The sequence below is a fragment of the Cibotium barometz genome, chromosome 54 (genome assembly GCF_041138505.1).
Source record: "Cibotium barometz isolate CiBa-2024 chromosome 54, ASM4113850v1, whole genome shotgun sequence".
Lineage (NCBI taxonomy): Eukaryota > Viridiplantae > Streptophyta > Polypodiopsida > Cyatheales > Cibotiaceae > Cibotium > Cibotium barometz.
The window spans coordinates 5,723,186-5,747,402 of NC_141099.1; the positions used below are offsets into that span (position 1 = coordinate 5,723,186).

At 42.9% G+C, this 24,217-nt stretch overlaps 1 protein-coding gene across 3 annotated transcripts in view; it reads left to right on the top strand.

Annotated features, from left to right (window-relative positions):
* The window catches only part of LOC147607800 (O-fucosyltransferase 39-like), a 63,585-nt gene extending 49,875 nt beyond the window's left edge, over positions 1-13,710 (top strand). For all 3 annotated transcript variants that reach the window (XM_086789653.1, XM_086789655.1, XM_086789656.1), the window contains 4 exons: positions 11,716-12,084; positions 12,186-12,324; positions 12,535-12,735; positions 13,010-13,710. In XM_086789653.1, coding sequence (XP_086645779.1) covers positions 11,716-12,084; positions 12,186-12,324; positions 12,535-12,735; positions 13,010-13,243 — 943 coding nt within the window. In that variant the 3' untranslated portion in view covers positions 13,244-13,710. The remainder of the gene's footprint in view (positions 1-11,715; positions 12,085-12,185; positions 12,325-12,534; positions 12,736-13,009) is intronic.
* The last annotated feature ends 10,507 nt before the right edge of the window (positions 13,711-24,217 follow it).

Below are 24,217 nucleotides of genomic sequence, written 5' to 3' on the forward strand. Positions count from 1 at the left end.
TTCTCTTCATTGCGGACTGCCTTGGGTAAATTTCCTAAGATTAACCCTAGCTGTTTATTGCCCCAAAAGGTGCCTAAACACAACCTAAAACTGGGGATTAAGCACGTCCGCAGCATGTTGTGCATGTGACATCCCCTCCTAGTAAGCTTGCCCCTCCTTGGGTTGAAGACTTGTACTAAGAATCAGATCCCTTCTTGAAAACCTGCAACCCCTTGTTCCTCCCCTCATCCTTGTACCATGGCTGTTTGGCGGAGCATTTGGGGGCTTCATACCCCATCATACCCACCTTGGGGGCCGTTGGGGCTGTATACCCCATTGGCTGCCCACATTCGGGCACCACCAAAATACTTGATGTTGAAGAACTACTTGGCTGCGTTTTTCTGTTTGGACCAAAAACCAACCAACTTTGTACTGTGCGTATTCCAAATCTGCACCAATCTGGCACCTCTTTCACCAGACTCTGATACAAATTTAACATGTAGAAGAACTACCTGTTTTAAGAACTATGCAAAAACACAAAGCTGAACAAAGTGTTGGGGTAAAGGCATAATGCCCACCCTTATAGTGTGTACAAGCCCATAAGTTATAGTACATAGTACACTTAGTACTTTTAATTTACTAAGTGCACTATGTGTACTAGTGCAATATACATGTGTGATAGGGGAGTCACACACTCATGCCTCGTGAGTTGACTTATCCCCACAACTCTCTCTCTCTCTCTCCCTTGTTCTGTCTGTGTATGTCTCCCACACATGAATTAACCTAACCCTAATTCTTTCTTCCACACAACTGGTATCAGAGCTTAGTGATCCCTCCCTCTTCCCTCTTCTCCTTGATAGCAGGCACCGGCTCAGAAGAGGCAGCGCAGCAAAGTGTTGGTGGCCACAAGGCGTAACCCCACACCGGCAGTGATGGCGGAGATGCTTGTGAATAGGCGAAGGTGGCGGCAACTTTGAAGCGCACAGTAGTCGGGCATTTCGTGTGAAGGGCCACCATGAGGCCTCTGCCAGCGGCGGCGTCTACGTGCGAATGGGTCTATGAGTCAAGCGCACAGGCGGGCGTCCATCGAATACTAGGCAGCTGAGCGTGGAGCGAAGGAGCGTTGGCAAAGGCGTTGGCGAACAAGCGAGCCACTGAGGTGAGCGAAGGCGAGCGCTGGGCGTTAGTCGTCGGCTGGCTATTAGGCGGGCGGCGCTCAATTTGGGTGACGTAGAGCGAAGGCAAGCTCGACACGCCTACATAGGCTATAGGTAGCCAACAGCCCGTCATGTAGACTGGCGCTAGGCGAGCGAAGCGCACAGCACGCAAGGCGTAAGACGCACAGGCCTACGTCAAACTGCAGCAGCAGGCGCATCAAAGCATCAGAAATCAACAAGAAGCCCCTTCGTAAACCCTCAAACCAGGCACAAACTGATCTCCATAGCCACCGCCCTTTTCTGCAGCAGCAGCATCATCACCCCCTTTTCTTGCAACAACAAAATTCAGCCTGCAAATTGAAGAAAAATCAGAAATTACAAGGTATTTTCCTCAATTTTTTTTGGGATTTGCAATTGAGCAGGTGCAATCATTAATTGAGCAGATACAGGCGTCGAATTGCTCAATTTTTGAGCAAAATTGGCAAAATTGGGTGACATTGGTCACAATCAGGATCAATTTGCAAGAAATTGGTCACAATCAGGATCAATTTGCAGGAAATTGGATGTCGAAATTTGGGGCTTTTGATGTAATTGTGCAATTAAGCACTCATACATACTGTATGATGTGAGAAATCGCACATTTGGGCAAAATTGTAGCAAATTGCAGTGCAAATCAAGGGGCTTTTGTGCCGATTTGGTTGATTTGCATGCAGGCAATCGCATTTGATGCTGTGGATAATGTGTTGATGCCTTACAAGCACTCAATGTGCCTGTAAATCAAGGGGGTTTCATGTATTTGATGTATATGTGGCCAGGGGGAAGCATCGTGAACACTTTGGATGCCTTCATGTGCGTCAATGTACCATGTATGATCAGAAATTGATCTTAAATCAAGGGGCTTTTCAAGTTCATATGCTTGTTGAGCTTGGCAAAGCAGCAGGCAAGACATTTATGCCTTGAATCCTTAAAAAAATTAGCTTGCAGTCAAGGGGCTTTTGCCCAATTTCTGTTCGGGACTGTTGTATGCAGTGTACAGGACTGTAAAAGTCTGATTTCACGCCAGGAGAGCATTTATTGCTATTGTACCTGCTGGTACAGATTTGGCACAGCTTTGTGCAAGTTTTGGCATGGCTGTACACTGTTTTGAGTGACCAAAAGGTTCAATTTCAGCTGCTGTAATTGCCGGTACAGGTTTGGTACATCATTGGTGAGCACTTGGTACTGCTGTAGAGTACTTTGGAAGGGCAACAGAGCACATTTAAGGTGCTGTCCAAAATCTGCAGCAACCAGATTTTGGTGATTTCATCACATAAAGTGGGAGAAAAGTTGCATTCTTGCTTCCGCAGTGGGAGATAAAGCTTGGGAGAAAAACTGTGAGCACTTTGTGTGCTTTTGGTGCAGTGTTTGCACATTTTGCAGGGAGTCAGGCATTGACAGGTTGCATTTTGCTATGGCAACCACAGGTGAGAGCTCTTCATTGCTTCATATCAAGAAGCTTGAAGGCTCGCACAATTATGATATTTGGCAAACCCAGTGCTACAATGTGTTGCTCCAGAAAAAGCAGCACAAGCCTATCAAAGAAAGGGGTGTAATGCCCGCTTCTCTTACTGCTGAAGAGTGGGAAGATATGGATGAGCTGGCAAGATCTACTATCATGTTGTCTGTGTCAGACTCTTTACTTTTTAGCATTCGTGAAGAGAAGACAGCTTGGGGAATGTGGCAGAGATTGCAGGACTTGTATGCCCAACAAAGTGCCTCAAGCAAAGTGTATTGGGTTGAAGAAACTCATAGGTCTTCAGATGACGGAAGGGGCGTCTATGACAGCCCATCTAAATGAGTTTAATGGTATTGTCAGCCAGGTCATTAATCAAAAGTTGGCAATGGACGATGAGTTCAAAGCCACTTTTCTGTTATGCACTTTGCCAGAGAGTTGGGACACATTTAGGACAGCCACTAGCAATTCGCATGCTATGCTGTCATATGCAGATGTTGAGGGTGCTCTTCTTCAAGAAGAGATGAACAGGAAAAACAACTCTGTTGGAAAGTCCAATGCAATGAATGCACGTGGGAGATCCCAGCAAAGGGGGAAAAGCCAAGAAAGGGAAAGGAGCAAGTCTCGCTCCAAAAAGGATTTGGAATGCCATTATTGTGGCAAGAAGGGACACATTAAAAAGCAATGCTACAAATGGAAAAATGATCAAAAGGAAAAGGGAAAAGGCAAAGACAAAGAGAAAGATGAAGCCAAAGATGTAAAGCCAAAGGGCAAAAGTGGAGTCAAAATTGAAGAAATCAATGTGTCACATGCAGGTGGCAGTGAGGATGAGGTCCTATTTACTTCTTCACTTGATGCCCATTCACTTCTTACAGGTGGTCATGGTATGCACTCATGGATCATTGATTCAGGTGCCTCCTTTCATGTCACAGGTTGCAGAGACTTGTTTGTCAGGTATACTGCTGGCAATGAAGGAGTGGTTTATTTGGGTGATCCATGCATGCAAGATTCTTGGCAGAGGTGATGTGAGGCTTGTGTTTTCAGATGGCTCACAGCTTATGCTCCATGATGTCAGGCATGTGCCTGAGATCAAGAAGAACCTGCTTTCTACTGGACAGCTTGATGATGCTGATTATGTTACCACATTTGGTAGTGGAAAGTGGAAAATTAGTAAGGGCTCACTGATTGTTGCCAGAGGCTCTAAGGTGGACACTCTTTACTTCATGCATGCAGGTGTTTGTCACCATGCTAATGTAAATGCAACCGAGCTGCCGGAAATCTCTATGTGGCATAGCCGGTTGGGACACATGAGTGTCAAAGGAATGGAGCAATTGTCTCGTTTGGGTTACTTGCCTTCTCTAAAGTTTTCAAGTTTTCAGTTTTGTGAGCATTGTATATATGGTAGGCAACTACAGTGCCCCCACAAGAAAGCTCTTGGACAGAAAGATGCTCAGTTAGAGCTTGTGCATACAGATGTATGTGAGATGCCTCAGCTTTCTTTGGGAGGGGCAAAATATTTTGTGTCTTTTATAGATGATGCCACACGCAAGGTGTGGGTCTATCCTCTTCGTTTGAAGAGTGATACATTCTCAGTGTTTCAGAAGTTTGTTGCTCTTGTTGAGAATCAAACTGGCAAAACACTGAAGGCTTTGCGTTCCGACAATGGTGGAGAGTATATGTCCAAACAGTTTCAGGACTTTTGTGATGCTAAAGGCATCAAGAGGGAGTTCTCTACTCCTTATGATCCTCCACAAAACGGGACAGCAGAGAGGATGAACAGGACCATTCAGGAGAAGGTCCGTTCTATGTTGTCACATGCTGCATTACCTCATGGTTTTTGGGCTGAAGCTGTTATGACAGCCGTTCACCTTATAAACAGGTCACCTAACACGAGGCTTGGTGGGAAAGTGCTAGAGGAAGTATGGACAGGGAAGCCTCCGTCATACAAGCACTTGAGAGTGTTTGGTTGCGTTGCGTACGTGCACATATGCAGGGAAATGCGCACCAAACTTGATCCTAAGTCTCACAAATGCATATTCCTAGGATATGGTGACAGAGGTGAAATGGGGTATAGACTTTGGGATCCCATGAATAGAAAGATCATACGCAACAATGATGTCATTTTTGATGAAACATGCATGTATAAGGAGCCTGCAAGGCAACAGGAGCCTGGCAGAGTCATCTTTGATGATGATGGACATCATGGACAACAACAAAGGGCTGTAAATCAGCCATTACAGCAGGAAAACCAGCCCTTAAATGGTGCTGAAAATGGTCCAAATGGACAGCCAGAGATGGCAGAAGATATCCCTATGGATATACCACAGTTAGAGGAGATACCGGGCATGATATTTCAGCCTTATGGCATGGAACAGGAGCCACCAATGGGTGATATGCAGGCTGGACAGCAACCTGCAAATGATGGTCATTGGGTATGGAGGTCTACAAGACCCTCCAGAGCCCCTGACAGGTTTGTTCCAGGGGTTGACTACTTGATGCTTACTGACTGTGGGGAGCCCTCGTGTTATAAAGAGGCTTTACAGAGGGCAGACAAGACTCTTTGGGAGCGTGCCATGAAGTCAGAGATGGATTCTCTGCATAAAAATGGAACTTGGAAGTTGGTGCATTTGCCTGCAGGCAAAAAGGTTTTGCCATGCAAGTGGGTATACAGGCTCAAAGTTGCACCTGATGCAAAGCCAAGATACAAAGCCAGGTTAGTGGCTAAGGGCTTCAAGCAGGAATATGGTGTGGACTTTGATGAGATCTTCTCTCCAGTGGTCAAAATGACCACACTTAGAGCTGTGTTAGCTTTGGTTGCACATGATGATCTGGACTTGATTCAGATGGATGTGAAGACTGCTTTTCTTCACGGTGATCTCCATGAGGAGATATATATGCAGCAGCCAGAGGGTTATGCAGTGAGTGGAAAGGAGAAGCTTGTATGCAAGCTGAAAAAGAGTCTTTATGGGCTCAAACAGGCACCAAGAGAATGGTATCATAAATTTGATACATTCATGAAACCTGCTCCCACACGAGAGCAGAAGAGATGGGACTCTAGAGATGCACATGCCATGTCATTGATAGCCCTTTTAGTGAGAAGGACTATTATTCCACACATTCGTTCTTGCAAGACATCGAAGCTTGCATGGGACACATTGGAAGCAATGTATCAGGTACGTAACGAGGCAAGAGTTGCATACTTGAAGAGGCAATTGGATCTTCTTTCTATGGATGAGGGTGACTCCATGGCAGATCATCTCACCAAAGTGAAAGATTTGCAGGAACAATTGCTCAACATTGATGAGGTTATCCCAGACAGACAGATGGTCACCAACACTCTTCATTCTTTGCTGCCTTCCTACTTGGGCTTTCACACCTCTCTCAACCTCTCAATGAGAGGAGGTGGTGATCCCGTCACTTTTGAAGAGCTCGTGGGTTTACTCTTGCAGGAAGAGCAAACTTATCGAGCAACCGTGGTGGAGACAAGGCATTTATAGCCAAGGATAAGGGTAAAGCAAAGAGCTTTAGGCATGGGGGACAACCTTCTAGCAAGGCTGGTCATGGACAGCCCTCTTCTAGTGGTGAAAAGTCTGACAAAGGGGATGCAAACAAGCCCAAAAAGAAGGGCAAATGTCACTACTGCCATAAGCGTGGACACTACATCAATGAATGTAGGAAGCGGATTGCAAAAGAGAAAAGGAAAGAAGCAGGCAATGCAGTAGTAGCAGACTCTTCTGATGACAAAGCACAGCAATGAGCTAATGTAATCCAGGAAGAGTACACATTTTTGGTCACATGCACTAGTGACACACTAAGTGCTTCAGACACTGATATGTCTTGCATTGCATGTGACAGACAGAATGCATCATGGTATTTTGATAGTGGTGCTTCGAGCCACATCACTTCATGCAAAGATGTATTTCAGCACTTGGTTTATGCTTCAAATGACCGCACTGTATCATGTGTAGGTCATACCACATATCCAGTAAAGGGAATTGGTAATGTCATACTTATTGCAGCCAATGGAGCCAATATATGTATGAAAAATGTATTGTATGTTCCAGGGATAAAGAAAAATCTGCTCTCCGTCTCAGCCATAAACGACCAAGGTTTAAAGGTTGAATTTGAAGACGGGAAGTGTTTGGTAAAAGACCCATCAAAGGGTTATGAAATAGTCACGTCTGGAACACGATACAAAGGCTTGTATAAGCTGGACACTATGACAAGCGCACTTATGATGCAAATACAGTGGTTGCCCACACTCTTGCTATGCATGATGCAGAGCTATGGCATGCTCGTTTTGGGCATGTAAATTTTCAGAGTTTGATGCTTTTGCAGAAGCATCATATGGTTAATAATATGCCGCCTCTCTCCACCAAGACATGTATGCGAGGGGTGTATTTTGGGAAAGATGCAACGAAAACCATTCCCCAAAGATGGAGCTGTTAGAGCTGAAAGTAAATTACAGCTCATACATAGTGATGTATGTGGTCCAATGCGGACACCATCCATAGGGGGGCATCTTTACTTCGTCACATTCATTTATGACTACTCCAGGTTTGCTTGGGCTTACCCCTTGAAAGCGAAAGCAGATGTGTTTACATACTTTCTACACTTTGTAGCAATGGCTGAAAATATGTGTGGATGTAAAGTCCAAACACTCCGCTCAGATAGAGGTGGAGAATACATGTCAAATGCATTCATGGATTATATGCTTCAAAAGGGCATCAAATACCAATGTATTGTGCCTTATACACCGCAGCAGAATGGTGTAGCTGAAAGGAAAAATAGATCTCTCATGGAGATGGCAAGATGCATGGTGAAAGCACAAAAGTTGCCTCACAAATCTTGGATGGAAGCTATAATGTGTGCAACTCATGTGTTGAACAGGTGTCCAACAAAAGCTTTGAAAACCATAACACCATTTGAGGCTTGGTATAGCCGAAAGCCAACAGTGGATTATATGCGTACATTTGGGTGTTTGGCATATGCACATGTGCCAGAACAACTCCGAACAAAGCTAGATGACAAAGCAATTAAATGCATTTTTGTGGGCTTCAGCAATGAGAGCAAAGGATACCGTCTTTATAATCCAACTACACGAAGGATATTGGTAAGTAGAGATGTGGTATTTGCTGAAAATTCAGAACAGCCCATGTACACCTTGTATAAAAGCAATGATACAGGCGTACATGACATGTTTGATGGACTTTTACCCATTGCAATTAGGGGGGATTCAGATCAGCCAGCCCCTACACAAGAAAATCCTCATGTAAAACATGTGGAACAGCCAGCCATTCAGCCCCCTTCTATGGAAGAAGTGGAAGATCTTGTCAGGGAAGAGCAAACAGCCATAGACACAGCCAAGTCAGTGCCAAGATGGTTGCTGAAAACTTTGCAAGAAAGCAAACTTGCAGCTCCACTCAGAGGTAGAACAAGGGCTAGTTCCAGCCATGCTTTGAATATACATCGTGGGGAGTCTGCATTAGCAATAGGTGGTCTCTTTGATTCAGAAGAGCCTTCTTCTTATGAAGAAGCACATGGGAATGAGCATTGGTTGCAAGCTATGCAAGCTGAAATTTCTTCTATCATGAAGAACAATACATGGGATCTTGTGGAATTGCCTAAAGGCAAGCATGTCATTGGAACCAAGTGGGTGTACAAAGTCAAAAGAAAGTCTAATGGTACCATTGACAGGTACAAAGCAAGACTTGTGGCTAAAGGCTACTCCCAGAAAAAGGGAATAGATTATGAAGAGACTTTTGCTCCTACTTCGAGAATGACCACAATAAGGTGAGTGATTACATTGGCTGCCCATAAAGGATGGAAAGTGCATCAATTAGACATCAAAACTACATTCTTAAATGGGGATTTACAAGAGGAAGTATATGTAAATCAGCCCATTGGTTTTGTAGTTCCTGGTGAGGAACATAAAGTATGCAGGTTGCACAAAGCATTGTATGGGTTAAAGCAAGCTCCAAGAGCTCGGTATGATAAGATACATGCTCATCTAACCAGCCAAGGTTATGAGAATAGTCCAGCTGAAAGCACATTGTATGTGAAGAAAACCGATGCCGATATTCTCATAGTCATCTTGTATGTAGATGACATGCTCATTACAGGTACTAGCAAAGCACAAATTTCAAATTTCAAAGCTGATTTGAAAGCTGAATTTGATATGTCAGATTTGGGGCCTTTACACTACTATCTCGGCATACAGTTTATGCATACAGATGATGGCATTGTTATGCAGCAAACTAAATACATAAAAAGTTTGCTGAAAAGGTTTCACATGGATAAATGTAAGCCCATTTCTACTCTGGTAGAACCAAGTGTACGGCTTACTATGCATGATATTGGAGAGCCTTTTGAGGCCGGCATTTACAGCCAGGCAGTGGGAGCAGTGGGATGCCTCATTTACTTGTGTAACACGAGGCCAAACATATCTGTTGGGGTGTCTTTGTTGAGCAAATTCATGCACAGCCGAGGCACAAAGCATTGGCAAGCAGTCAAACGCATTTTTCGTTATCTTAAGGGTACCCTGGATCTTGGTTTGTTCTATCCCAGGGGGGGCAGCTTGCAGCTTTATGCATACAGTGATTCACATTGGGCTGGTGATTATGATACCAGGCAATTCACCAGTGGGAATTGTTTTTTTCTTGGCAGTTTATGTATATCTTGGTTGAGTAAAAAGCAACCCACTGTTGCTACATCTACTTGTGAGGCTGAGTACAGGGCAGTCTTTACAGCTACAGTAGATTGTGTATGGTTGAGGAGACTATTGGCTGATCTTTGTGAGTGTCAGCAGACACCCACCACCATTCTCACTGATAGCCAGAGTACTATGGCCGTGGCACGAAATCTAGTATTTCATGCACGTTCCAAGCACATTGAGATTCATTATCACTATGTCAGAGAGAGACTACATGCAGGGGAGATCAGTTTATCTTACTGCCCTACACAGGATAATGTTGCAGATCTATTCACAAAGGCTTTACCTCGAGAAAAGTTTGAAGCTTTCCGCAAAGCTTTGGGCTTATTCTCATACAGAGAGTGATCTGCTACCTTGTACAGGTTCACACTTCCACTACAGGGGGGGATTTGTAGGCATATGCTCACTTATGGTAGTTCTGTGTGTTAACAGGGCGTAACCAAGGGCACTTTTTCCCATGTGGTTTTTCCCCTTGGGACATCAAGTGTGAAAGGACACTCTTAACATATAATATTTTGTACTTCTATATTATATGGATGTGGCACACATGCAAGGGTTGACTTGCATTTTGTGGATACCACACTTTTGGCTCTCCCTCTCTCTCTCTCTCTCTCATTTATGTGTGAGCTTCTCTACCTTGCACCTAACCCTAATGTGCAGGTTTGTGTGTGTGAGTGTGTTGAGTCCAACACCCAACACTTTCTTACCATTCTTGATCACAATGACACTAACTCTTGGGTCAAACCAAGAGCTGCATCAAAAGTGAGGGTTTTAAACTATGCACAATGCGCATAGCACTTGATCTCCTCCCCCAAAAATGGATTTCTCCAGTTGACTGTTCTCAAATTTCTGCAGCTGAATGCCGAGCTGCTGTACTTGAGTGGAGAGTTTTTTTTTCCCGTGAAAGCCAGCTAAGCAGGTATCTTGAAACGAGCTGGTTAGTTGAGGGAGAATGGAACCTCTTGCTGTGGCTATTTTGTCGAGAATAACATGAGTCACCTAAGCTTGGTTTTAGTCTTCTCACCATTGATTACGATTTGCTTCAGCTTCTTCCCTTGTCAGTTTTAAGGCTCCTTGGCTTCTTTGCCTTGATGATGAATCACATTTGGCCTCCTTGTGAAGCCTGTTTTCATGAAATTGTTTAGACCATGTGTCTCGCCATGCGTGCAAGCTGATCAACAAGAGTATGCTTTTGTGCTGCTTTTTTGTTGACCTGCCTTTTCCAGGTGATTTGGTGGAGGCGGTTTACTTAAACCATTTTGGGATTTGCTGGTCTTGTGGTTTTCTCTGTCCTTTTTGGTTTCTTCTAATCTTACACTGCCTTTCCTTTTGCTTCTGTCTTGCAAGTTACTTAAGACTTTCGGTTCATCAGCTACACATTCCCACAGAGAGCATAGAGCATCCCACTTCAGGTCTAACTCTGATTGTCTTCTAGAGTTCCTGTCTTGTCCATCTTCATATGGCCATGTGCCTCAGGGTGGTTTTTTCCCATCATTGGTGTGCATCTACACTGTCCAGTGCATGCAAACTCAACCCTAACCTCATTTTCACTCAAATGGCCGCATCCCTTCGTGAGGGCTCCCAAGTTGTCTGCTAAGCTTTAACTCACTGCATGCCTTGATGAGGAGTCAGGTGTCTTGGTCATGGGACCAAGTTTATCCTTGCTCACATGCTCAGTGCTTGGGCTGCCCAAACTCTGGTTCCTTTGCTATCAATGCTGATTTTGCTCCATCTAAGCCGTTCATACTGGCTCCTAGTGCTCCTGTCGTACCACTGATGCATTAGGTTTCCGGATCCCCTTCACAGGCAGCTCTACAGAAACTTCTACCAGCCTTGTTTATGCCTGGAGGAAAGGCTGTGGTGACCCCTGCTTTGGAACTGGTGGGTTGCCTTGAAAGACCATGCAACTCCATTTCTGCTCAGGAGCGTAAAATAGCTGTTCTCCACGTTTGGAGCCCCAGCGCTTGATGGGAGAGCACCCAGCCAGCCTGATTTGTTAAACTTACCGGCCTCTAGTGTGGCTCTCCTCCCATGCTCTGGGACAAGCAATTTCCTTCTCTGAGCAGCTAGTCACAGAGGGAGTCTTCCCATTTTTTCATTTTTAGAGGGTTTGCAATCAGCCTTGGCTAATGATTTTTTTAAGTGTACTATTGGAGTGATGCCAAAAACTTCTTATTTTGAATGCATGAATTGCTAATTGCGTTTTGAAACCTTTGCAAATATATGAGGCTCACACGTTCTTGTTTTTATGGCAACACATCCAAGATTTTGTAACTACATTAGTCTGTGTGACCACTGACACACCATTTTTTGGGTGGCTCAAAGATTGTTCTGTAGTGCTTTACTTTCTGTTCTTTTTTGTGATGCTTCTGCAGTCATGGCGTGGTTGCTTTAGATAGATTTCATCACAGACTGGCATTTGAAGGACTGCCTGATGAGGCTACAAGGTTAAGATGCAAGACCAATTTCTATGCACTTAGGTTTGTGAGGCCTATTCTTGACCTTGGGCACAAATTGGTCAATCGCATACAGCTGAAGGCAAGACTTCTGCAAAAAGAAACTTATATAGAAGCTCCACCCAAATCTATTAATGGCACAAGAGCATTTGGAAAAGAAGAGCATGGACATTTCCTTGGCTTTCATTTGAGGTTTGAAAAGGACATGATTGCACACTCGGCATGCTACTATGGTGGAGGGCGAGCTGAACAACAGGCGCTTGCATCATATCGCCGTAAAACTTTCAAGTACAGTATCTTAGCATCTTAACTTAACATTCATACTACTTGGAAAATGTTTTAACAACAATGAATGGTTTCTTAATGATAGTTTCTCTTTTTAATTATAGGAGTGTTGTGCCCAAGGCTCAGTTTAGCGCGGAGTATTTAAGAAGAAACGGGAGCTGCCCTTTGACACCGGAAGAAGTCGGTCTGTTGCTCTCAGGCTTGGGGTTCAAGAACAACACCCCAATTTATGTAGCAGGAAAGGTAGATTATTTTGATTGTTAAAGTTTTTGGGCTGACTGAATGCGTGGACCCAGTGTGGAGATTGAGTGCATCCAACAGCAGAGGTTTCATGAAAATTGATGTACTCAGCAAAACTTTTCTCCAGATAAAAATCTTCACAAAAAGGAATATGACCACACAACAGCACATTAACAGTAATCAGTATGTTTGTATGTTTGTATGTTTGTGCAGGGATCCTATGGAGGGGAGGCAAGAGTGAGGCCTTTACGTGACATGTTTCCACACTTGGAAACTAAAGTTTCTTTAGCTTCAAAGGATGAATTGCAATGGTTTCTTCCATTTTCCCATAGGCTGGCTGCTTTGGACTTCGTGGTTTTGCTGCACAGTGATGTTTTTTTGTCCAACTCCGCTGGAAATTTCCCTAATGTGCTCGTAAGTGATTAGAGCAACCTTTGTTCTTTTACTTTTTCTCAAGGGCCTTTACACGTAAGCCCAGATTTCATGAATGGGGGTGGGTTGTGGATGAGCTCAATTTCCCGTCCATAATGCCCCCACCCCCACCCCCACCCCCACCCCCCGCGGCGCGCGTGCACGCCCTTTGTAAGATTCTCTTATGCTGGGAATGGGTGGACTGTATTTGATAAGGCCCTAAGATTTGCCAACCTTTTCAAAGAGACTAGGATTGACTGAAAATTCTCGTTTGCAGACTGGTCAGAGAACTTTTCTGGGTCCAAGAAAGTCCATCCATCCAGACAAGGCAGCACTATTTACACTTTTCTCAAATACATCACTGAGTTGGAATGAGTTCTCTTCAACAGTAAACCTCCTTCATAAGGATCGACAGGGTGCACCATATCCTCGAAAGGAAAGGTATTCGATCTTCAGATATCCGGCTCCAGATTGCATGTGTCAAAGGACCAAGGGCAGCAGCATCTTATAAAGTACACTGCAAAATAAGCTCATGCTTGATGAAGACATTTGGTCACTGAAGCTGTTGACCAGAATGATTTCATGTCCATGTATCAGTTGGGCAGTTGTCTACAGTCAACAGTATGAATGCAGAAGCTTTTTCTATTTGTCCAGGAAGGTGGGGTCTTCCTGAGTTGTATGGTTACCACTAAAGTGGTCAAAATAGCACTCATAAAAGTATATGCATAGCCAAGCACACCCTCTAAGCACCCTGAAGGGACTGTTAAAAGGCTGTGCTTTTTTGTGTAGTCGGTTTTTAGCATCTTTCAACTATTGAAAGTTCATAATGTCCATCTCCATGTCATCTCTACTCTTGATGATAATTGGTATCATTCTAGAGCACTTAATGGAATGTCTCCGTAATAGGCTAAAAGCTTGGTGCTGACATCATACTGTTGCATTTGCTCAGAAACATGCACCCAGGTTGTGAATTTCCGAGTTAATATTGACCTTCAGCATGGCTACTCTAGTTGTGAATAAGTCCCCTATTGTCTTGCATAGCATACAAGGTTTTGAAGCCCCATGCTTGCTGCATAACATGGGCATATAAGTAAAATTACATTAAGAAGTCTAGTGACGGCATTTCTTTGTTTGCATTGATGAGTGTACTTTAATTCTTCCTGTTTACATCAAGGACTGTGTTTTCAAGTGATCACTAGTAAAGTGTTGCCCCAAGTGTTTCATTGGTTGTGATGTGTGGATATAATGTATTTACCATGATTGTGATAGATGTCATGATGGATTGGAGATGAGTAATCTCTTTAGGTCCTTGGGTCACTCTACTCATTTGGGATGATCCACGATTTTTGTGTAATTGTTTGTTTGTACTTGGTGCAACTCTCTCTCTCTCTCTCTCTCTCTCTCTCTCTCTCACACACACACACACACACACAGTTTTGTCAGTCTTTTCCATGACCCAGTACTACATGGAACTCTCGTACTACTTCGGGTCTCATAGACCCACTGGTCTTTGAAGACGTTTAATATAACTCTCTCTCTCTCGCTCTCTCATATGCATAAAAAGGGCATGCAATGCTACAAGTATATCAGTAACCCTAGACAACAAGGCCTCATGCGAGATGTATTGGTATCTCCAGATTCAATAATTGAAATTACTTTTCTGGTCCTACAATGCTTGGTGATCAACTTGATTGAATCCCTAACCTTCATTCTCCAATTTTGATGGAAATTATTTTTCTTGTCCTTCAAAGCTCAGTGGTCAACTTGATTTAATCCCTATCCCCTTCATTCTCCAGTTTTTTTTTAAAAAATGTTCATACATTTTCATGTTTTGAATGTTTGGCCTTTTGTTGTTTTGTGAAGTCGAGTTGATTAGTGTGAAAAGCTCTGTAGTTTTGCTTAAATTTTAATACGCCTGTTTTATATTTCATTAAATGAGAATGTCTCGTCCGTGCAGCGAGCTTCAAGAGTGTGCAGTAGTGACTCATGTGCCATTAACAGTAATGCACCTGGGTTAAGGTACACCATGTGCTTTAATCACATCACACTGCAGGTGGCTTGTATGTTAATGGCATGAAGCACTTTGATCAAGCAAGAATCAATGCTTTGTTGAGCGTTAATTAGCTTCTTACCGAACGCGGTGCAAGGAGTTGGAGTTGAAGGCGAGCTGGTGTGACCACCCTCTGCCGCCAAAGCAGCTACCTCATTACTGGTTCACAAAGCTTTCCTTGCTACAGGAAAGGTGATGGTCGTTATTCCCGTTCTTGAAGGAAGAGAGAGAGAGAGAGAGAGTGGTGGTAATGATGGTGATGATGCACAAAAAGAGGCATGCATCAAATAAAATCAGTACAATCCATTTGGAGAAACTACCACTTTATGGATTAGGGCTAATTGTAGTGCATAATGCAATACATAAAGGCTTACAATTCTTGTTCATTTGTCCTTTTTTGTTGATTCATACCCACTCACTCACATCTCTCCACACATTGAGGAAGAAGTAATGATGAACACAATCACTTGTCCAACTCTTTATTTGCGCTTCTTGACAAATTTAGTGAAAGCAAAACCATGCTCGCCTCAGCTTTATCACAACAAAGCTTCATGTTGAGCACACACCACCTCTCTTTTCAATTCTCGCTCTTTGCAAAGAAATTTGAGTGACTTCATGGATCATAGTATAATGTTAACCAAGATTATACCATCTCTCGTGTCTTTGAGACCACGAATTGGCAAGTGTATGGTGGGCTGTGCCATGGACCAAGTTTGCATAAAAAAGTTTTGAGCAATGGTGGGTTGTGCCATGGACCAAGGTTGCCTCCACCATGGCCTCTCCATAAGTTGTAGAATCAAGTCCATGTATAATAGGGTTAGAAACGCCGAACTTCTTGCAATTACAAGGGTGTTTTTCAAGGGGGGTCATTTATAAAGGTGTTATACAAAGCGAACTTAACACATTCATGTCCCTTTGACTTTGGCACATGAGTAGAGTATTAGGCTTTAGCTTACTCGTCTACTCATGTGGAGATATTTTATTGATCTTGACATGTGGCTATTTTTGCCATCTAATTAATGCATATAACATAATATTGCTAGGCCACATCCTTGCCTAGTATAGAGAAAGCATTATAAAGAAAGAAAGCATTAGTACGAGTGTATCCATAGTTTTTAAAGAGATGTGAAATTGTAGGTAATGGTTATCCAGATCACAAAGTACATTGCAAAACATCCAAAATTAGGAACTTAAATAAACTTGTACTAATTTTTTGGAATATGGATTGTAGAGTTTTGAAGAAAAAGTTAAAGCACCAGTGTAAGATTGTAATTATTAGCGCTAAATATTGGCACTCATACCAAAACATATACTTGATCAAAAGACTTAAAATAGTATTTTGAGATCTTAGGAGAATGAACTAGTGAGTTTGGGTGTCTACATGTGTACAGAGAGATTATAGTGATATAGAGTGTAGGGGTATGTGGGTGTAGAGAGAAAGAGAGAGAGAGAGAGAGAGAGAGAGAGAGAAAGAGAGAGAGAGAAAGGAGGTGTTAGGTAAGTTTTTTTTTAAAAGTATATCTTAAAAGTAAGGTTGGGGAGTTGTTTGTGAAAGTGCATGTGCATGTGCATGTGCGTGTGTGTGTGTGTGTGTGTGTGTGTGAGAGAGAGAGAGAGAGAGAGAGAGAGAGAGAAAGGAGGTGTTAGGTAAGTTTTTAAAAAAAAAGTATACCTTAAAAGTAAGGTTGGGGAGTTATTTGTGAAAGTGCATGTGCATGTGTGTGTGTGTGTGTGTGAGAGAGAGAGAGAGAGAGAGAGAGAGAGAGAGAGAGAAAGATGAGAAAGATAGAGATTAAGAATTTATGGGATAAGTGTGAGTGTATAAAGGGAAAGGAGAAGGGAGAGGAGAAAATAAGGGATATATATCCCTAAATAGAGATATGCACAGGTGGAAGGCTTCGTAGGATGTCTAGAAGGTAGTCTCAAACATGTCTTCAAAGAGTGGAGCCTTTGTCGATGTCAAGGCCATGCATTGGGAATCTTCATCAAAAGGTTGTTGATTTGGAAACTCCACTAGACGGATGATGATGAGGTGGAACAAGCTAATAGTAATGACAATGTCAGGGTTGAATACTTCGTCATAATCTTGGATGAACTTGTGCATGGTGCGAAGCATCCAAGCCTCATTGAGAAAAAGGGGTGGCCAAGGTGGAGGTACCCAGGAGAAGTTGAAGTAGAGCTTTAGATTCTTCTCCAGCTCTTTGAGATCACAGGCCCATCTTTGTTTGGTGGAAAAACAGATGGGATTGACGTGGAGGTACCTAGGAGCATAGCAGTATTCTTTTTCACAATACTTAGGCTGGAGAAGAGTTAACGTCATTACCAAATAGGTTGCTCCCCTATGAGGTCATGTGTGAGCAACGCTGGCTTGTCGTGTTCTATATCCACACTCCGATCCCTTTTCTGATGTGCCCTTGAATATTAGTTGAAATTTTCTTCCAGATAAACATTGATGAGCTAGATATCCATGCAATCTGTGATTCTATTAAGATTTGGTGTGGACTCTAGGATTGTGCCTCTACTCCAGAATCCAAATGGAGGATTCAAATGGCTTTGTTGATGTCAATCCCATCCAGTGGGTCATGTCGATTGAAAGGGTATTCGGAGGAAACATCTTCGATTGGAGTTGTTGGGATTTCTCCTTCTAATAATACTCCCAATGAGGAGGCTACCAGACGTGGGGTCAAGGTTTGGTGGCCATCTTGCGAAGTGGAGGCCTTGGTAAGTCCATTTAGGATGTTCCCTACGGACGTTAGTGGTGGAAGGGTTTGGGATACAAAAGGGAGGACGATGGTGTTGGAGATGCAGGGGCGTAACCTTGGGTCGAGTGGCAGGTGTCGAAGTGGAGGCGATAGAGGGCAGGGAGCTGAGGTTGAGAGTTGGGCGTGAAGTTCTTGGGTTTCGCCTTTGGCAAAATTTTGTGGAGTGTGTGTATCAGACGAGGTGCCCAATGGGTAATTGGTCGGGGTGCCTCACTCTGTCTCGCTTAGGCCACCGACGGGCTAAACTTGTATGTTACTTCTTTTTTGTTTGCTCTTTGTTGCCTTTGACATGCATCGTTGTTGTCTTTGTCCCTATCCATGGTAGTGTCACTAGTCTCCTCATCCTCTTTCTTCATGAAAGGTGTTAGAGTCTCATGGACCTATAGAACTCATGGGCCTCCCTATATTCATCATCCAAAATGTCTTGGGGTGATGCCACATGGATAGTATCGAATAAATATCACTAGCTAGTCTTTATGAGCTGAAGTTGCTTTGAAATTTTGTGGTACAACACTCTGCCCTCCGATGTGAGATGCATGTATGTGTCATCTATTACATGTCATCCATTGGTGTGCGCATCTACTATGGATGGAGTTGGTGATTCGAGAACAAACAACTCAATGAATTCTCCCTCTTTCAAGCGATCAAAGAAGGTGAGGACACAACACCATGAGTGACAGTTGAGGCAAAAGACATGATGGGAGAGAAAGAAGATGGTGAAGGGCTCTGTGAGTGAGATTGTATTATGAAAAAACAACATGGCGATGGTGGGTTGGAGGGAGCTTTTCTTGGCTACCCTCTCTCTCTACTTAAACAATCCCTCTCTAACTATTCCCACCACCTCCCAGCCCAGCCCCCTCTACCACCAACCTTGCTCCTCCCTTTCTCTCTCTATCTATGACCATCTTCCCTTCCTCTCCTCTCCTTTCTCCAACCATCTCACATCTTTTTGTTGCTCCTCTCTCTCCCTTGTCTCACTCTCCCCTGTCTCTCTGTATCTGCCATCCCTCTCTCTATCCTCCCTCTCTCTCTTTGTATCCTTCTCTTTCCTCTTATCCTCTCTCTCTCTCTCTCTCTCTCTCTCTCTCTCTCTCTCTCTTTGATCACTCTCTATTTCCTCCTCTCTCTCTCTCTCTCTCTCTCTCTCTCTCTCTCCCCTTCTCTTTGCTCACTGTCTCTCTCTCTATCCATATTTTCGCTCACTCTCTATACCCTCCTCTCTGTCTCTCTTTTTGTCCTTCTCTTTGCTCTCTCTCTCTCTCTCTCTCTCTCTCTCTCTGCTCACTCTCTCTATCCTTCCCCCTCTCTATCTATCCATCTCTTTGCTCACTCTCTTTATCCTCCCTCTCTCTCTCTATGCATCTCTTTGCTAACTCTCTATAGCCTCCTCTCTCTTTCTGTCCTTCTCTTTGCTCACTCTATCCTTCTCTTTGCTAACTCTCTTTGTCCTCCCTATCTCACTCTCTCTATCCTTCTCTTTACTCACTCTCTCTCTCTCTCTCTCTCTCTCTCTCTCTCTCTCTCTCCCCGCTCACTCTCTATAGCTCTCTCTCTCTCTCTCTCTCTCTCTCTCTCTCTCTCTCTCATTTCTCAACACAACTTATTTTTAACACATATTTTGCATACAGATCCTCGAGTCTACAAACTTAACACTACCTTATTCATCCATGCAATATAAAAAATGTCAATTCTTTATTGCTTTTGTGTTATGGCTCACCTTAATTCCCCTTGAAACACATCCAACGAGAGATTACCTGGTGAACCACAAATGTCGTGAGGATCTTTCCAATGGTTGAGCTCATAACCCTTGAGGTCTCCAAGCTCTACAACTCCTTGAGAAGCAATTCCATTGTGCCTCCCCTGCGAGCGTTGTCACACCGCCACGTTGCACTACGGGTACTCGTCCCTCCTCTCACCTCACTTCAATCACACACACTCACTAGCATGCATTAAGAAGAGATATTAGCAAGAGCAAGACTCAATTGCACAATGATGTTGTATTATGAGAGATATTCACTTATATACATGGCCATAAGTGTTCACACTCTCACTTAAACTATGGCCGACCGGGCACTTTAGGTTCATAAGAGGCCTAATGCTATTACAATGACTACTCTCATAATATATCCATGAAGTACATCACTTAGGACTTCATTCTAACTTGCTACCACACGCTCTTGAAGCAGGAATCTCCATCACACCGTTACGAGCGCCTGTCCAAGTTGTAGCTTTGGACACTATTGTTTCATATCTTGAATGTATGACCCTTTGGTGTATCTATCATGACTCCTTGATGTAAGATAATGGCGGTGGATCCTGTTAACCCTAGGAATGGGTTAGCATCTCCCTGTTCTTGATGGCGATTGCGTCCTCGTGATCGCTTGAAGACCTTTGTGTAGGAAGAATGGACAAGCTTTGTCGATGGCTTTGATATGTTGTGTGACGTTCAATGGTCTTTGTTTCTCCGAAGGAATAAGAAAAGCTAGTTAGCGAATGAAAAGATTAGTAGTTTATTGGGAATTCCTAACGGGATGGGGCTTTTTGCAAGCGATTGCATTTTTTATATTTGTGTGAGCATGTTGTTTTTTTTTTGCTCACTTTGTTTTTTGCAATCATAAGCAAGGTTACATGTGATTTATGTTAGTGGGGATGCTAAGAGATGTTAATAATGAGAGAGAAGAGAGGGAAGGAATCGAAGGAACGTAGATATAATCATCAGAACGAGATGGTGATTCTCAATTCCTCATTTGATTCGTTGAAGCGACATTCATCATTTGAAGAAATTGGTCTTTGATGATGTTCCTTTGTGTGGCAGGATTCTTGTCAATTGTTGTTGAGTAGGACCTGTTCCTGTATGCTTCTTCCCATGTGCTTTTGATGTTTTTATGTATATTTAAGTGCTCTTATGAAGTAGATATACATGAAGTACAAGAAGTGAGACATATAGACTCTTATTAAGCTGTCGCTTTTTGTTGAAGTAGCCACTCGTTTGGCGACATTAAAAGAATTACGTCGACTTGCGAGGCTAATATAGAAGTGAGTCATATAGACGCTTATTAAGCTGCCGCTTTTTGTTGAAGTAGCCACATCGTATAGACTCTTATTATGCTGCCACTTTTTGTTGAAGTAGCCACCCGGCGAGATTGAAAGAATTACGTCGACCTACGAGGCTAATATAGATATCTTCACTTGTAAGGATTGAAGATCATTGGTTTGTGAAGATGGTAGCATCGTTTTGAGAGGTTTGTAATTTGAAGGAAAATTCCAGGTGATGGGTTGTACCATTGACCAGGCTTTCGCCCACCGTGGTCCCCCATCCAGAGATGTACTTGGAATTTGTCAATGCTGAGGCTTTGGCGCAAATGTCCTCCAGTGCATGAGTATGGATATGTACTCATGGAGCAGCTGCTGCTACGTTAATATAGCTAAAACATAGTAAGCTTTACGCTTAACAAAAATGGAATGGCTATTTAAGATCCTTGGGAGTTGTTTGATAGGCCATATGTGTGACTCCCTTGTGTTTGTGTGTTTTTTTTTTGTTACCACCTTGCGAGCAAGAGGTTCTTGTGGCTATTCTCCTTTTTGAGAGAATAGGTTCTTATGTCTGCGCGCGTAGCTTCTGCACTTACACTTCACATCCAGAGGGGTGAAAAGATCATTGTGAGTTTATCTTTGATATGCTCATAAGTCTCCATTTATAGACGTGGGAATTGATTCTTAAATTTTTGGCTCAAATGTTGTTGAGGTGGTAGGTAAGACTGTTGGTTGGTTACCATTGGGGTTGTTCAAACACACAAGCTCGTGTAGGTGTTGAATGCATGAGAGTGGTTGAGTGACTTGGTTGGTGTTGTTTGGGCCTCCATTCTTGTGGAACTTTATGTGAAGTTATTGTGGTTGAAGTCGGTGGTGAGGTTTTCTTCACATCATAGTATCCTTGTTATTGAAGCACATGCATAGGCATCCATCTTTGATAAACATTACAAATTGGTAGGGCTTATGTGCTTGGTGCTCAGGTTTCCTTCTTTGTGCAAGCTTATGGGGCTTTGTGATGCGCTTTGGGAATCCAAGTTTTGGTATTACTTTGGTAGTACCCTTGTACTTGTAGTAATCTTTTTGGTACCCACACTTGTTGACTTGGTGGAGTTCTTTGAGAAACTTGCATAGGCTTTTGTGAACGGTGTTGTGGAGTACTTTTCTTTTCCTTGGCCTCTGAGTGCCGCGTTGAGGAAGAGGCTTTAACTGTCGAGGTACCCAAATTTGAATGGTACCTTCGTAGTAGCATTGATCTACAAGTAGCTGCTTCTCCACCCACATCTTGATACCATAAGATACCTTGATCTTGGTTGTCTTGGTGGAGTTTTCTTTTTGGGTGGAAGTGGAAGGTTTTGGGACCTCCTTCACATTGGTTGGTGCTGAGGTTACAAGTTTGAGACTCAAGAGAGTTGACAATGAGGTTTGAGTCTCTTATACAGAGTGGCATTCGATGATGAATCTTTCGTGCATGCGGTTGTCCCTTTGGTGAGGTTTGTCGATGAAGAGGCATAGCCTCTGGGGATTTTCCTTTAAGTTTCTTGTTAGAGATAGATGGTTGCGCAGGGGGAACTTCTTCAGGAATAACTGTTGATTTACAAGGTATTGGCATCGAACTTCATTAGTGAGGATGGTGTTAAAGGAGTAGATGCTTTATCGGAGTTGTTCGTTGATGCAGATGGTAGGTTATTGTGTAGAAGGGCTTTCATGAAAAAGGCTTGTAACTTTTTGCGTTCAGCATCATAGAAATCCATTAAAGTTGGATGCTCTTCCTTGCAATATGGTATTGTCAACTTTTTTTCATTGACCAACATGATGACCGTATTGCTCTAGCAACGCACAGTGGTGCTTGGGCAGCAATAGTCCATTTATTCCCCAAGATCAAATCTGCTTCCAACACATACTCAACCACAAAAAACTTGCAAGTAAGGGGGTTAGTTTCAATATACATTGTATGTTCAAAGTACCCCAAACAAGGCATGTTCAAGTCTTGTGTAAAGGGAATTCTTTCAAGATGAGCCGTGAGTGTTGGTTGAACTAACAAATCCCATAACTCGAGGGTCATGAGATTGTGTTCTCGTGTTGGATAAAGTTGTGCTTGAGATGTGATGATTTTATTTGAAATTTCCAATCCAACCAAAATCCTATGGATCTTTTCAATAATATATGTTGGAAGTTCCAGCTCCTCCAAGGTCTCGTCTCCTCCTGTAATAGCAATTGTACAATGCCTGCAAGAGTGTTCAAGGTGACTGTTCGCATGGATTCATCAATTGAATACAACGAGTCACGTATCCAAGTGTTCCACCAAGGACAACATCATACTCAAGGGAATCTAGGGTAACATGGAATGTAAATTCCACATCTCCACTGATTGTTTGAGTGTAGCATAGCTAAAAGAACCAGGAACTTCAATGTTTTGTCCATTGGCTCCTTTTGCAAGACCATTGTCTATAGGGATGAGTTTAGGTTGTCCCAATGACACCCAAGTGTCTATTGTCATAATGTTATGACTAGCTCAAGGGCTAATCAATGTATGTTTACGGTTAACATCATTGCATGTAGAAAAATCCAACCATATCATAATAGAATGTTCAAAAGGAATCATGGATGTTTCAGTTTTTGTTTCAACTTTAGATCTCGTTTCTATTTCATATTCCCAATCACTTTCATCCTCTTTTTGGCTCTTAGCTTTTTCAAGAGTACCCAATGTGGACACTGGCACACTTGGTCCTCTGACAATTCTAAATGAGTTCTGTTTGAAAACTTGTGAATCCTTACAGTCATGTTCTATGGAGTTCTTTATGTCTCGGTATAACTCATGTTGAGCTCTGAAAGGTGCAAGTGCTGATGTTATGCTAGCTTCACCATGAGAGAAGAGCATTCCTCCAAATGAGGTTTTGAGAGACTACTTTAATTTTGTAAGAGAATTATCGAATTCCTCATGTGCTTTCTTAACCACATAATTTGTGCACTCTGTCGTCTCAAATGACTCTTTTGTAGAGAGTATGTCTTCCTCTTGAAAGGGGAATCGATACTCCTCTTGGTTTTGTATTTTTATTATTTTTTTAGGTTTGACATTATTAGGTTCAATCATCACAACCAGTGATCCTGTAAGACACTGGAGAGACGGAAGACACTTTAAACTTGTAGCAAGAGTAGCATGATCCGTGTGTAGCTCAATCCAATGGGATTTGCATCTCTTTCGGAGCTAGGGATTCAACCCATACCGGTGCACGGAAGCTTATCCACGAATGGAGAAAATGCTATGAACACCACTACCTTGACATAGACTTTACATACAAGCTCAATCTTGCCATAGCTCATTCACTCATCAACCCACTCATTCATGCATCCAATACAAGAAGAAGAAAGCTAAGCTAATGCATACACAAGCTCAAAGCATACTTCATTCTCAAGCACCTACTTCCCTAGCATGCACACAAACCTTGAAGCTTAATGGAACTTGAAATAAACATGCATTCTCATTCACTACTCAAGCAATGCCTTGCCCATGGAGCTACAAGCTATGGAGAAGCTTAAGCTTGAATCCACTACCACACAAAGCCTAATAGAGAATCCACAAGCATCAACAAAGAAGCATGCACACTAGAGAATAGAGATGAGAAGAGAGAAAAACATCATC